The following is a 16098-nucleotide window of genomic DNA, read 5'->3' on the forward strand; positions in this document are numbered from 1 at the left end:
TCCCACCGCACAGTCATCGACACCATTATACAGGATGGGCCAAAAGTCACTGAACGTTTTCTTTTCTTTTTTTTTTATAACTTTTTTTATTTTAAAAGCCAATGGTTCCAAGCTCCCCTTGTGCAGCTGACCCATCATCTGTTCTTCCTTCAGCTGTGCAGCTCCACTCCACCATCTGGAATATTCTCAAGCTCACAGTAACATCTATTTCTCTTTTTTTTCCCCCTCTTTTGCTCAATTACGTTAATGCATGCGGTCATGTCTCTCTGGTTTTCGATGCTTTTTGCTAGATTTCATCAGTTATTTCCTTTAGCTAAGTATATTTACCTCCACCACCGAAGGGGGAAGGAGGTTAACGTTTTCACCCTTGTCTGTTTGTTTGTGTGCAGGCTATCTGAAAAAGTTGTTGATTTAGTGGGCATGATGCGTGTGTGACTATGACGAATTGATTAGATTTGGTAGAAATCCGGATCCAGATACTTGAATTTTTTTTAAAGTGATTCTTCACCAATGAGAGAGAGGACCAAAAACGATACACAGTATGGCACGATATCTCAAAATGTTGCGGACGGATTCGGACGAAACTTGGTAGACAGATTGGGTGTGTGACAAGGATGAAGTGATTCGATGTTGGTGAAGATCTGAATCCAGAACAAGATCCGAGAATTTTTAAAGTGATTCTTCACCATTATATACAGCATGATATCTCAAAAATGTATTGGGCCTGATATGTTCTTCTGGATCAGGCATTGCGTGGATGAAGTATGCGCTCTACCGAGTGCCCTTATAGTTAGCCCGTCCTCCGCTCAGCGGGAGAGGGGTTTTGCAAACGTGTGCGCGTATGCGTGCGTGCCGTAACTGTTTTACCATTTGAGTTTTGTCATCAAATTTTCAACATAGCTTTAATATGAGAATATGGAGAACACAAATTAATAATTTGGTCAAAAGGTCAAAGGTCAGCTTCACATAAAATCGTCAAATTTCATCCAATTGACTTGAAATTTTTACGAATTAGCATATTTGGTCACTGAATTGGTTCACAAATAAAATGCTCGAAGCTGATTGTTTTGAGATCAAAAGGTCAGGGTCACAAAATCAATATAATCTGTTTGACTTCAAATTTGAGCAGGGTTTGCATATTCGGTCACTGAAGCCGGTTGCTTTTTGGTCAAAAGGTCAAGGTCGCCGAGAATCAATAAATTTTTATTTAGCTGTTTTCATCATGTTTAGCATACAGAAGAAGTAGAAAAAGAAGAAGTCTGAATACAAAGCAGACATGGACAGGCTTTGCATTTTCAGATGCTTTCTAGTTGTCTTAGTTTTTGTCTTTGGATAGGTATTTTTGGACTTGAAGATACCTTGGATGTTCATGCTAAGTGAGACTTTATCTGCTTTTGAAGATGCTCTTTGTCTGATTTCATCAATTATTTCGTTGTTTGGCAATTTGTTCTCGCAATGTTTTCCTTTTCTGTGTATCCCCAATATAATGTCTTGACTATACCTTGCAATTGAGGGTGGTCTCCGTCTGCATCGAACAGCTCATGTAAATTTTCCATCTATTCTGTTCAACTGGAGCTTTGTTGTCTTGGTTTTGGTGTCAGGTGGCACCTCTGTAGCTTTTTAGTTCAGTGCATTGCTCTGTCACACCCTCGCCATGCGGTGGCCAGCCATCACCGTGTGAGGGCACACCTGCACCAATCTCTACTGTGTGAATGTTTTGGTGTTTATTCAAATATGACGAAGAAACAAATGCTTTACTGCACACAGAACATTTATAGGGCTTCTCTCCTGTGTGAACCTTTTGATGATTATCCAAACTTGACAAATAAGGAAATGCCTTGCTGCACAAAGAACACTTATAGGGCTTTTCCTGGGCTCCTGTGTGAATTTTTTGATGTTTACGCAAATAGGATGAATGGACGAATGCCCTGCTGCACACAGAACACTTGTGGGGCTTCTCTCCTGTGTGAATTTTTTTATGTCGACACAAATATGATGAAGAAGCAAATGCCTTTCTGCACACAGAACATTTGAATGGCGTCTCACCCGTATGCACTCTTTCATGAATTTTCAATTCTGAGAGATAAGCGAAAGCCTTGCAGCACACAGAGCACTTGTGTGGCTTCTGTCCTGTGTGCATTCTTTGATGTTTGCTTAAATGTGTTGATTGAACATAAGCTTTAGGACACAAAGAACACTTGAACGGCTTGTCTCCAGTGTGTAATCTTACATGACCTTCTAAATGTGATGGACGAGCAAAGGCTCTCATGCAGACAGAACACTTGTATTGCTTCCCATCTGCGTGTATTTTTTGATGTACTTTAAAAGATGACAAAAGCGCAAATGATTTGTTACACACAGAACACTTGTGGGGCTTCTCGTCTGAATGTCTCCTTTTATGATCGCATAAATGTGATGAGCAAGCAAACTCCCTGCTGCAGATAGAACACTTGTACGGCTTCACACCTGTATGGATTCTTTGATGAATGCGTAAAGATGATGAGCGGGCAAACTCCTTGCTGCAGGTCGGACACTTGAAGGGTTTCTCACCTGTATGGATTCTTTGATGTTCTTTTAAAATTCTCGGTTGGCCAAAGACTTTCGGACACAAATAACACTTGTATGGTTTCTCAAGTTTGTGAATTCTTTGATGACAATATAAGTATGAAGGACGAGCAAAAGTCTTCATGCAGATTAAGCACTTGTACGGTTTATCTCCTGTGTGTGTTTTTTTATGTAATCTTAAAGTTGATGCCACTGTAAATGATTGGTTGCACATAGAACACTTGTAGGGCTTCTCTCCCGTGTGTATTCTTTGATGATCGCGTACGTATGATGAGCGAGCAAACGCCTTGTTGCAGATAGAACATTTGAATGGCTTCTCACCTGTATGGACTCTTTCATGTTTTTTTAATGTTGAAATGAAATTGAAATCCTTGCTGCACATTGAGCACTTGTGTGGTTTCTCTTTTTGGTGTATTCTTTGATGAACGCGTAAATATGATGAGCGCGCAAACTCCTTGCTGCATATAGAACACTTGAATGGATTCTCACCATTTGTATGGATTCTTTGATGTTTTTTTAAAGCTGACATTCCATTGAAAGCTTTAGTGCACATTGAGCACTTTTGCAGTTTCTCTTTGTGTATTCTTTGATGCTCATATAAATATGATGCACGAGGAAACGCCTTGTTGCATATTGAACATTTGAACGGCTTCTCACCTGTATGGATTGTTTGATGCATTTTTAACTCTGAGATAAAACTAAAAGCCTTATTACACACAAAGCACTTGTGTGGCTTCGGTCTTGTGTGCATTTTTTGATGGCTACTTAAATGTGATGAATAAGCAAAGGCTTTAGGACACAAATAACACTTGTACGGCTTCTCACCTGAGTGCATTCTTTGATGTAGTTTTAAAGACGATAATATAGTAAATGATTTGGCGCACATAGAACACTTGTGTGGCCTCTCACTTCCTTGGATATTCTTGAGGGCCTCTGTACAACGTTTACAACTGTGGTTATAAGACAGGCTGCCAAATGTTCCAGTTTCTTGACAAATGGCCCGAGTAGTGTGCGGATTAAAAACTTCCAGGTCGAAGGACTGAGAACAGTTGGGACACGAAACCAGTTTCATGTGTTCCTCTGCAAAGACAAGTCACAAATAGCATTCAAAATTCACCAAACTTTAAAATGGAACATAAAATTTGAGGTGAAAAAAAAGACAGAAATTACATGGTCAATATCAGTTAAACATCAAACAGAGCCACCGATCTGGATTTTGGGATTATTTGCCCTTATCAGAATGGCATACTGATAAATATCCAACCAATGATGACCACAAAGCCGTTTGATGTTTCACTGATGTTGACGATGTAATCTTTGTCTGTTTGACAGTCGCCTGGCTGATATTAATTTTTCATCCATATGAATATGCATATGAAATGTGTAATCCATATGAATGTTTATGATGAAAGACTTGTCTGAAAGCCTCAAAAACATCAGCCAAAAAGAGCACATCAGTTTTGAAATACAAATCGTGATATTCCCAAAGTTTTTTTTTTTTTACATCAAACTTCTTCCAAACGTTTTCTGCTTGGATAGATTCGTTATATCAGTAACGTGTTTTATTCAACTTGTAGAAACTTTCTTTAGAGGGGAGTTGTGTTTCTTTGAACCTCCCAAACAAGTCCATATAATCATAGAGATGTACACCTATTTGTGACAAGAGTTCAATTTCTTCCTGATATGAGAAATGATTTTCACGAATGGGAAAGTTGATATTTGATACCAAGTTAGATAATGAACTTGACATAAACTTGAAGGTGTCAAGAAATCAAATATGAGTTATGGAAGACGTAGGGATTGTTTTTGTAAAGATGTATTTCTGGTCCATGTTAGGAATGGCTAAAATGTCTCCAGAGGTATTACTCATCTCTTTTATGAATAGATGTGTGTCATAGTGAGCGTTGTTGTGAAGAAAGACTGGAATGAAAGAGGGAAGTTTAAAATTGAGATTACAACTTTGATGAGCTGGACCTCTAAACTCCCCAGTGAGATGACAACAGTCTCTTACCTTTAGGCCTTCACTTATTTCCTTCTCACAAATATGACAGAAATTGTTTTTCCTAAATTTATTTTTCTCTTCCTTTGTTAAGGACATTGACTTGCAGGTTTTTCCCATTATCTTAGAAAATTGAAGTCTTTTTCCAGTGGTTTTACAAACTCTTGAGAGGCATGTTCTCCTCTGTAAAATTCTAACTTGTATTCATCACCAACAGATGATTTGATATGAAAACAGAAACCACAAGGAGTATGTTTTTGGTATATATTTGTGCATGATTGATTTGGATTTGGAGAAAGTATTTCTCTTTTCAAGGATACTTTAAAAAATCAGCATATATCACAAATGGATGCTTTATAGATTTGTTGAAATCCTTGAAGATACGTTTTAACCTGATTTTTGGCATATTCATTATGGTTGATTTATGATTACTGTAGTATTTTGAATGTTGGTTTAATCTTTCTTTCATGTGAAAGAAGTTGAGACCGCTTACAGGGATATGTTTTATTAGTTCTATTGACTACTTGAGAAGCGATTAATCTTTATAAATTTTTGATGTAAGCACAGTGTGAATTTTCTCCCAAACTATAACACAGAAGGTCAATGTGCGTTTCATAATTTTTGTCGTTAATTGAAATTTTTAATATATGAACTTTGTATCTGTTAGCCCATATACATTAACAGATAGATTATTCATTTTCTCAAATTTTGGAATTTCTGTCAATGACATTAGGAACTGTAAATCTTTAACATTTAGTATATTCTCATATTTTCCTGATCTCCAAGCCTTTCAGGCTTCCAATTAGGGGGGTGGAGGTGAGCAAGAACAGACCATACAAAACATTTATTATCTTTGTTTTGGATATTAACAACCACTTTTTAAAGTTTTATCTCCCTTGGAAAATCAATATAAGAAGAAGCATTAAGAGGGTCTCATTTCAAGATGTGTATACGAGGTCCGTCTAAAAAGTAACGGGACTGAGCCTGCTGTGTGCTCCACTTACACAACTTGAATGAACGGGTTGCGTCAGTCTTTCGCAACATTCCAGCAATATATATGATTGGTGATGGTTGACTGCGCTCATTGTGTGATTTTTTTTTTTACATGTCGTGCTTTACACGTTGTCCAGTCTGAGGCGTCGCACTATGAGTCGTGAGCAGAGAGCCAATTTGAAGTTTCTTGCCAAGCTTGTCAAAACACCTTCCGAATCCTTCGCAATGCTGCAGCAAGTCTACAGGAAAGAAACGATGTCATGTACACGTGCATTTGAATGGCACAAGAGGTTCAAAGAGAGACGGGAGGAGGTTGAAGATGTTCCACGGTCTGGAAGACCTTCAACGAGCAGAACGGCGGACAACATCGAGCGTGTGAAGCAGATGGTGCGTGCAGATCGTCGACTCACGGTGCGAATGATTGCTGAGGAACTTTCCATCAATAAGGACACTGTCTTGGAGTATCATCACTGAAAATCTCAAAATGCGCAAGGTGTGCGCAAAGATGGTCTCCAAGCTGTTGTCTGAGGACCAGAAACAGCAAAGAGTCACTGTCTGTCAAGACATAATCGAGCGCCTCGAGGACGATCCAGACCTGCTCGGGAGAGTCATTACTGGCGATGAATCGTGGATTTTCGAATACGATCCCGAGACCAAACGGCAGAGTTGTCAGTGGAAAAGTAAGACCAAATAAAGCAAGGATGTCGAAGTCAAAGGTCAAGGTGATGCTAATCACGTTTTTTGACATCACAGGCATCGTCAACTTCGAGTTTCTACCACAGGGTCAAACAGTGAATAAACACGTGTACAAGGAGATCCTTCGGGGCCTCGAGATCAGTCCGGGCCAAGAGGAGGGATCTGTGGGAGAACAACGCCTGGTTGCTCCACCATGACAATGCTCCTGCTCACAGTGCCCTGAACATCCGGCAGTTTCTGGCGGAGAGGAATGTGCCAACTCTGGAGCAATCCCCGTATTTGACAGACTTGGCCCCTTGTGATTTTTTTCCTATTCCCCAAGCTCAAGGGGTGATCAAGGGGACCCAATTTCCTGTTGTGGAGGCCAACAAAAGGGCCGTGATGACGGAGCTCCGGAGGATTCCAGAAGAAGCCTTCAGGGGGTGCATCAAAGCATGGAAGAAGAGGATGGACAAGTGTGTGAGACTGGAGGGAAACTATTTTGAAGGGGACAAGCTGTGGTTTCAATATAGTTTTTGGAATAAAATTTCTGTGAAGTCAGTCCCGTTACTTTTCAGACGGACCTCGTATCCAAAAAAATGATTTTTCTCATATTAAATCCACTACCTGCCACATTCTCATCAACATTTAGTTCATCATGATCATATACATCACAAACTAAGAAATCCTGGAATGATGTGATAAAGTGAGGGTTTGTTCTCGTATAGGGTGTTTCTTCACCACATTCAATTTTACTCCAATATAAAACTTAAAAGTATTGATTTCTCTCAATATTTTTAAAATCAGAGTTACAATCATTGGTTTAACCATATCAATTGCTTCAACTATTGATGTCGGTTCCGGTTCTTTAAACCTAAAAGTTTTTATTTTTACAGTACATGTCCTTTAAATGCTTGGTCAGTGTTTTCAATTGACTATCCAAGCATCCCTTCTTAATTTCCCTCGTCTTTCTATGATTGAAGGTGTTTCTTATAACTCTCTTTTAACATATCCTTTGAGCAGACATCACAATCTTTTCTTTCTCGTTCAAGTTGAGATATTTGTTGGAATATATTGATCGTGTGTTTGCGTGATTGAAGATGTTTCTTATAATATCTGTTGTCATTATTACAGACATCACAATGCATTGTATTCACCATATTTATAGGATAAAAAAGATGATTTTCTAAGAAGTATTTATAGATACTTTTTCGCTTAAAATATAATTGTCTTGATGAAAAATCTCATAGTAATTTATAGATACTTTTCCATTTGACATGAAATTCTCAACTTTTTTTTCCTTAATAAATGAGCCATGATGCAGTTCAATATTTTGAAGATTATGATAGTAATGACTATTTATATTGGAACAGACTATGATACTATGAGTATATATTCAAATGACAGTTATGAAAGTAGTCTTATAGATTATGATCGTTACACCAATGATGAATAGTATAACAGTGATCATGAAGATGAATTTGAGTTTAAGTGAAAATATACGACACAAAAAATGTTGAATACAAGCGATATACCAACTGTTGAGCCTCTTGAATTCCCTGATACTCCGTATGATAAATTAGAGATTAGATTAAAGGTCCCATGACACCCAAAAGTACTGAAATTGCATATATATGTCCTATAGGAGTTTTCTTTCCATCGTGATTTCAGATCTGACAATGTTTTTTTCACAATACTCGTTCTGTAAAATGTAAAATTAAAAAAACAAACCTCTTCGGGAACGCCCCTAAAAATTCTACTGAAAGGGGCGTAACCCACATGACGTCAACTGCAGGATGACAAAGGCTGCATGTAAATTACTCGGGTTGGTGGTCTACGTGATTCTATTGGCTTTCTGTGTTTCCACATTTGATTGATCGACTCAATCGCTTCGTTCATTTCTCCTTTAAAAAATCAAACATTTCGTTTTGAATAATGGATGACATGGACTTTGATTTGTCTGGTAGCGACAGTGAGTGTGAAAGAAATGAAGGATTTTGGTCTGAATCAGATGGAGAATTGTCAGATAACGTAGTCGCGGGAGGTGAAGTTCAGGCAGCTGGAAATGAAATACGGCCTTAGCAGTTCGAGCCTGAAGCAGGACAAGCAGAGGAAAATGGCGATGAAATTCCCGGCATTCATTATGATCGGAGGACATCGAAGGAAGACTTGGCGATAACAACTGGTTAGACAAAATCCTCTTTGTAATTCAATAATGTAAATTCGACTTGCATACTGCTCGATATCAGAAATATTTTAGTAACGTGACCAGCGCAGCGCAACGGGCATGTTGCACCGCGGCGAATTAATCACAAGCAAGGCCAGCCCATGTCATCGGCCGTATCTCTCTGCGCATAAAACGAAGCAACCTCGCTGTCCAGATACAATGAAAACTTATGTGTAGAACACACCTTGCGACACAATTGTTTCGAGTAGTCCGATAAATCTGACATTCTGTTGCATTTTTATGTATTTTATTCCTGTTGTCGTCATGTAGCACCAATACAAAACGATGAAGAAAAGAGAATAATAAAAGAAAGCTACAGCACGTCAGATTTATCAGACAAGTCAGACGGATGACGGATTTATCGGACGAGTCTAGACTCTAGAGTTGACAAGTAACTTGTATTAGCATGCACACAATGTACAAGTCAATGCGTAAGAGTCCTGAGGCTGTGTACTAGGACAGATAAATTTGTCTTTCATAGTTGTGCCAACATATTTTTCCCTGTTCATTTATTACAGCATTTTGGCTAATTGTTAATGAATAGCAAGCCAATGGAAGCAGTACCTTCACTTTAGAATAAACCCATGTATGTCGAGTGCAGCCATACCTGGCTTGCATGTATGTGTAATCGTACCTGTCCCAGCAGGCTGGTTTCAACGAACAATTCAATAAGCTGCAAAATGTGGGTGCAGGTTTTTCACATTGTTTGATTTTAACATTATCTCGTTGCGCCTTGATATGATGCAATATTAATCTTTTGCAAACATGCAATTTTGTATAGTATTTTACTTGTATGTCCCTGTAAGTTTCTTTTTTAATGGAAACGTTCAACAGTCACATTCAATATTTTTTATGGACATGGTATAGCCCTTTATTGTGCATACATGTATTGGATTTGTACATGACTATGACAAGGTAGTAAAGGGAGAAATAATTGCCTCGTGATTGTTGTGCATACACGGCTCAGAAGCAGAATTTCTTTTCCGCGAAACAATCACAGGAATTAAGACGATCAGTGAGATAGCAAACACGCGTGCACAATGCATTTGTACGTACTTTATACGGCGCGCGACATCTCAAGTCAATCCACTCTGTGCGAGTCGCTTTCTGCAGATGACGTGAAGGCTGCGGTTCGCTGAAGTCAACTTTTTTAAGGGGCGGGGCATAGCAAGGTGTGAAAAGCACCAGAAATGTTCGAAATATTGGTCTAATTATCCTATTTTTTATTTTAATAAAGAAACATGGGTGATTTCTTCACAAGGAAGGTCAAGTTAATATATTGTTGTGGTTACCAGATTCGCAAACCACCATTCAGGTCCCTTAGGTGAGGTATCTCGGTAAGTGCATGTGTAGTTAGGCCCAAACCCGTTGTCTAGTGGGAATACATGTCATTTATACGTGCTGCGACTCTTTAGGATAGCCGTTTTTCTTTTACTATCTTTATTTTGGACCAACCGCCATGATCACAACCACAACATCAACCACCGACCACAACCACCGCTTCACCACAACCGCCACGACCTTTACCGTCACAACTCGCCACCATCGCATCACCGTCATCTCGCGCCACTCATGGGCACCGATGCTGGACTCGTGTAGGGCGCACGTTGAACAGCGTGTACAAAACCACGGATTTTCTGCTTCAAAAACGGATCAAAAACGACACACGCCCACTTTTTGCCGTCCAATCGGTGAACGAGGGGCGAATTGGCCCCGCCCCCAGGGCGATCGATATATGCAAATTTGTGGATCAAAAAGCCTTCACGCCCACTTTTTATCGGGCCAATGGGGAGCGAGTTGAAAGGTCAAAGGGAGGGGGTCAAAGGCGAAGTTACGGGGGGATAAAAGGACGGTGTTCGTCAGTCAGAAGAGAGTCGCAAAGGAGTCAGGGGGAGAGTCGCAAACGAGAACGAAAGAAGTCTGGAGCCCGAAGCCTGCAGTGGCTGGAGAAGCTGAAGAGAGTCGGACGAGGGGGTGCTCGCGTCGGTGCCAGGAGCTGCACGCCCGAGGGAGGCCGGCAGCGCGACCTGGCCGAGGTGGAGACGCACACCAGGGATAATAAAGATCCTCTATACCCCGAGCATCAGCAACCCCCTCCTGTTTCCCCCCGCGCTGAGATAGTGCGACCAAGGGGGCCCCGTTCCCACCCCCTGCCAGGCATTGTCCACGAGGCCCGCGGGTTGCGGGGCCATCGCCGCTCCGCGTCTCATCACCAGACGGGTAGGCCCGACCCGGTCTCGGCCCCAGGCCTACCTCATTCTTGGGGGATTTCTTTTCCTTGGTTTTGGGTATGTGTTGTCGGCGCCGTCTGTGAAGTAGAATTGTATAAGTGTTGCCGTGTGCTCGGTTGTCGGTATTAGCTCTGCACTGTGTTTTCACTTTTATGTTTGCTTTTTGTGTAAATGGAATTGTGTTTTCTTTTTTTTGTGTGCATTTGGTGGAATTGTATTTGTGTGCTTCCCGTGTGCCGCGAATAAATGTGCTTTATTGTTGAACTGTTCTCCCGCTTCGCTTCGTCTTTTCCTCCATTGAATCCCCACCTTGCTTCACGTAAAGGGTTGGTAGTGGGCTGAGTACGCCCGATAATTAATCGAACCGTCGAGGTCGACGATAACACCGCTCGGTTATTCTGATAGTACGGAACGGGTCGCTTAAGTGGCCCGTGTCCGAAGTCGACCTGCGGCGAGGTGCGATCGCCCGGTCTACCCTCCGCGTGGGTACTTAGGTAGTTCGAATTTGGCGAGCACCCCTATCCCACGCGGGGGCTGATTGGCTCGATCGCGGTGAGACCGAAAGGCCCACCCGTGACTGGTTCCCGGCGTTAGTCCGAGAGGGTCACGACTGGATTGTCCGTCCGGTGGGCGACGTGCCGCGATTCGAGTTACGTGGCCGTTCGCACGCCGGCGGGCGCGAAGACCGCAACACTGGTGTCAGGTCGTGCGATACAAATTCATCGCCCTCCTCGCGGCACTGGTATCGGAGAACAGGAAAACAGGCTCTCCTGTCTCCGGCTAAGTACGGGAATCGGTCCAGGGGTGAGAGAAGCGACCCCCGATTCCCTCCAAATTACGAGCGAGCAAATTAACCCTTCACGAGAAGCAAGATGGCATCTCAAGGCGAGCGGGAGCCGGGGGTATTAGAAATGGATGTAGAATGTGTAGAATCCATGGCTCAGGATGGAATCCCCGAGCAGGAAATGTTGATTGTGCAGGAACACGGACTCGCCCAACTGAACCCAGGGCCCGAGGTGGGTGCGGCAGCGGCCGCAGTGTATGACACCTCCCCCCCCCTCTCCACCAAAACCCTTCCCCAACCCTTGCCGAAACGACTCAGCTGAGTGCATCCAACATGGCCCAGCTATGCGCCATGCTGGCGAAAATGATCGAAAAAATGGATGCAAACACAAACGAAATGAAAGACATGAACAAGCAAATGAATGAAGTGAAAACGACGATGGATGCGAATACACAACACATGAACGAGAAGATGGATACAAATACAAATGAAATGAAAAACGAAATGAACAAGCAAATAAACGGAATGGAAGCAAACATGAAGGAAGAAATGAAAGAACTACGGGGTGAGACGCAGAACATGGGCCGATGCCTGCAGGCGGGCATGAAGGCCGTGACCAGGGAGCTGGGAATGGCGACTCCACGTGTGGGAGCAAACGAGCTGGGTGGGGGTGCAACGGCTGACAGGCCCGCGGTGGAGGCGGGTGAAAAAATAATTCGTGGAACGTGTTGGGCGAGGGTCGTGACGATGACCGAAAGGGAAAAATTAAATGGGGAGACCAAAACGTGTGAGACGAGACACGAGGTGACGACAACAGAAATAATAGTTGAGACAAGGGAGGTAAAGGGTGAAGAGTTGGCAGAGACACGGGAGATGGGAACGATAGAGGGAAGACTACACGATGAAGACGGGGTAAGTGACGCACACACACACACGGAGGTAGTGGAGGACAACGGGGGTGAGCTCGCGGAGCGTGTAGGGACCCGGTGCGAGCAGCGGGATGGCCTCCTCCAGGAACGAGGGGAGGGAGTATGCCCCCTTGAGGCGAGTCACGACCAGGTGAGTTCGGTCGTGCTTTGCGAGGTTGAGGGGACGGGTGCTGTGGACAGGTGCACGGAGAGCTTGGGGGGTATAGAGGCCCCGGAGACCCTTGTGGGGACACGAATCCCCAGTATGGTTGTCCCTGTGTGTGTGGTGCAAGGTGTGAGTGCGTCCCCGTGTGTGGAAGCGACCCCGTGTGTGATTGGTGTGGTGGCGATGGTGCCAGAGTGCGTGCTTCCCAGCACGCCGTGTGTGGATGAGGCACGGAGTGTGAGTGAGGCACCGCGGGTTAGTGCCCCCGTGTGTGTGGGTGAGGCACCGTGTGTGGAAGAGACCGCGTGTGTGAGTGTCGCCGTGTGTATGAGTGAGGTACCGCGGTTGAGTGCCCCCGCGTGTATGAGTGGGGCACGGTGTGTGGATGAGGCACCGCGGGTGAGTGCCCCCGCACGCGTGAGTGAACGGCCGTGTGCAAGGTCGCTGTGTGCCAGGGAGACCGTGTGTGTGAGAGAGCGGTATGTGAGGGAGATGTCGGTTGGCATGCGGGAGCACGCAGCCGCGTCTCCCGGTGTGAGTTTAATGGAGTGGACTGTGTGCGTCGTAACACGCAGGTGTGCGTGGGTTGAATGGCGACAGAGGAGAGAAAGCCGAGTAGCGGCTGTAGTTGTTTCGAGGACCGTGCCGGGTTCACCCAGCAGTGAGCACGCGGTTCGTGCTGTGCAACGCACGAGACCACCACGTGCTCGCTTGCGAGAGTGAAGTCCCGGTCCGGAAACGCACGCGGTGGATTTGCCGATCCCGCGGACGGACAAAGTTAGGCAGGTAAATGGATTTGGACCGGACGGGTTCTCCACGCGATCGTGTGTGTTAAGCTCCAACGGGCAAAGCACATGTGTTCGCGTGGGGAACCCCTCGAGACGTGTGGCTTGTTTTTTTTATGCGCACGGTGACGTCATGGCTGCACGTGGGGTTGGAATCCGGCAGGAGGGGTATCTCTGCCGGATGGTCCCGTCCAAGGAGGGACGAGGAACACGTGCAGCTGCATGACGTCACGGACAGGTGCAAAGTGCGCGAGCTCTGAGTTGCCGCGCAGGTGCTGCGCATGGGAAAAAAAAATAAAATAAAAAAGCAAGCCTCACTTTCGGGTGTACAGGATTCCTGGGCAAGGGGTGAAAGACCCCCTTACCTGGGCACAGGATGAAAACTAGTTAGGGGGAAGGGTTAGCTTAGTTAGACCGACTTCATGGGGCAGGGGTAAGTCCTCATGGAGTCCGTGGAATGGATTAGTTAAAGAGATTGTAGCCAGATTTAGGTTGGGAAATTGATTAATGAGATGATTTGGAGACAGAGACAGACTTTGGATGTGTAGTGGGGACGTAGCTTAGCTACGTAGTGTTAAAAGGAACGTGCTGTAGTTTAAGGGACGACGTGGGAGCACGAGTTAGTTAGGGGATGTAGATAGAAGGATGGCAGAGTTCAGCGGTGTGTGTGTTGAAGAGTTGAGAGGTGAGTACATGATGAGTGAGTGAGGCCAGCGGGTCTGTGTGTATGGAGCGAATGGGGAATGCATGGTGCGATGAGTGATTGGGGGGAGGAGTGACTCCCGCCCAAGGGACCCCGGGGTCAGAGTAAAGTGAGTTAGCTGGGTTAGTCAAATTGAAAAATGGAGGTCGTTTTGTTGTTGGTGGGAATGTAGGCTCGAAACCCATTTGGAGGGGTGCAGGAGCCCTGTTGACGGGCTTGGGAGCGTGGCTGCGAAAGGTGAGTATCGCTGAGTGGGTACCCCGGGCACCAGGCTAGTCGGCCGTGGTAGGCCATGGGTCCATGGGGGGCCGGGATAGAGTAGTGGGCACGGGTGCGCCTGCTTGGTGCGGGGGCCCGGGGCGCCATTAGCCGCGTGGGCAGTGTTGTGGGCACGGGTGACCCTCGGAAAGGGGCCCGGGAGGCCGGCCTGCCACGTGTGCGTTTCAGGGGAGGTGCCATGGGGGGCACTCCCCGGTGTTAGGGAGCTGGTAGGCTCGGAGGCAGTGTAGTGCCCAGGGGTGCCATAGCGGGAGATTCGGCAGAGGGTCGTGCCTGCCGGAGGGAGCCACGTGTCCCAGCCAGGAGACCGTGTGAGGGCACGGAGAGAAAATTGGGGGGCGAGGCCCGAAATTGTAAGGACACCAACACAGGCGACGGGAATCTGGGTTGTTAGAACCAATAGTTTAAGCGAGAAGCGCTTGTTGAAAGCCCCGGGGTAGTTTAACAGTTAAATGGATAGGGTAGATTAGGAAGTGTACCCCTCCGCACCATCCATCCCCTCGCTGTCGTTGTGGGCCACTGGACCCACTTTGGGTTAGATCGCCGAACTCTGGGGAGGCCATTCTGAGGCTTCGTTGGGCCTCGACACAGGACGCTAGCTCTCCCTTGTTCCCCTCTGGGAAGGGAACGTAGGGGTTGGGAGTAGGCTAGGTGACAGAATAGGTTAGCCGAACAAAGACGATAAAGGGGGTTAGGGGACGATTTATAGAGGGGAAGTAAAAATAAAAACAACAAAAAAATAAGTTGGGGCTAAATTGGGGTTTGACAAATTAAGGGAGTGGGTATGTACAGTGACAGGCAAAGGCGATAGGTTGGGAGGGAGACAGGTAGGTAGGTCCGAGCCCGCCTTCCAAGTGGCCAGCACCACCGCACTCCCTCCACCAACCTCCATTGAACGGCAAAGGCTGGCCAACTTCATCGGCTGGCCGTGTTTTGCTTCAAGGCGGAGGCCGGCCAACTTCATCGGCAGCTGTTATTTTGCTGCAAGGTCTGTGCCGGCTGGATCGTCTGCAGCTGCTGTGCTGCAAGGCCTGTGCCGGCCCACTTCATCTGCCGGCTGGCTGTTTTTTTCTTCAAGGCCTGTGTCGGCCAGTTCATCTGCCGGCTGTGTTTGCCTGCAGCGGCCTTCTTCAGCGGGCTGTGTTTGCCTGCTGCCTTTGCCATGCCATGCCCACTGCCCCTGTTCACCAGCCCCCGTTCAATTTTTGCTTTGCCCCCCCCCCCCCTGTTCGTTTCCATGTGCGCCAGGATCTGAAAGCAACAGTTTGCAAGCTGCGAGAACTGCCCTGTTGGCAGCTACAACACGGGCCTGCAGTGGCGGCCCGTGCACCGTGTTTGCGTTCACTGCATTCAGTTCAAACCATTCTTCCATCCATTCGTTGTGCTCATTGCGTGTGCCGCTTGAGCTGGCACGGAGACTACGTTTGTGCAGCCCATGCACCGTTGTGGTTCACTGCGTTCAGTTCAAAAGGGAAGACCTTGGACTGCGTGTGAGCAGCCGGCCACGTTCCCTGTCACCTGCATTGTTTGAGCCAGAGACTGCATGTGGGCAGCCTGGCTCCCTGCTAACTGCTTTCTTTTTGCAGAGTTCATTGATCCTGGGCCATGGTTTAGTGTAAAATTTGTAAGTTAAGGTAAGATGTACTGTACATATGAGTGCGCCCCCGGCATGTATGTCTTAGCGCTGGCAATTTTATTTAAGTCGTCCGTGTGAGTGAGTTTGTTTAGATAGTTACGCAGCCCTTCGGTTATTTATTTTGGGGACACGAATACCATGAATGTC

General features: G+C 45.5%; 1 protein-coding gene across 1 annotated transcript in view; it reads right to left on the reverse strand.

Moving 5' to 3' along the window:
- Nucleotides 1-1019: 1019 nt before the first annotated feature.
- Nucleotides 1020-16098, reverse strand: part of LOC147009524 (uncharacterized) — an 81250-nt gene continuing 66171 nt past the window's right edge. The window contains exon 10 of the mRNA XM_085861246.1: nucleotides 1020-3645. Coding sequence (XP_085717372.1) covers nucleotides 1598-3645 — 2048 coding nt within the window. The 3' untranslated portion in view covers nucleotides 1020-1597. The remainder of the gene's footprint in view (nucleotides 3646-16098) is intronic.

This window comes from Eptatretus burgeri, chromosome 17 (assembly GCF_056783735.1).
Source record: "Eptatretus burgeri isolate ZD-2024b chromosome 17, Ebu_testis_v1, whole genome shotgun sequence".
Classification (NCBI taxonomy): Eukaryota; Metazoa; Chordata; class Myxini; order Myxiniformes; family Myxinidae; genus Eptatretus; species Eptatretus burgeri.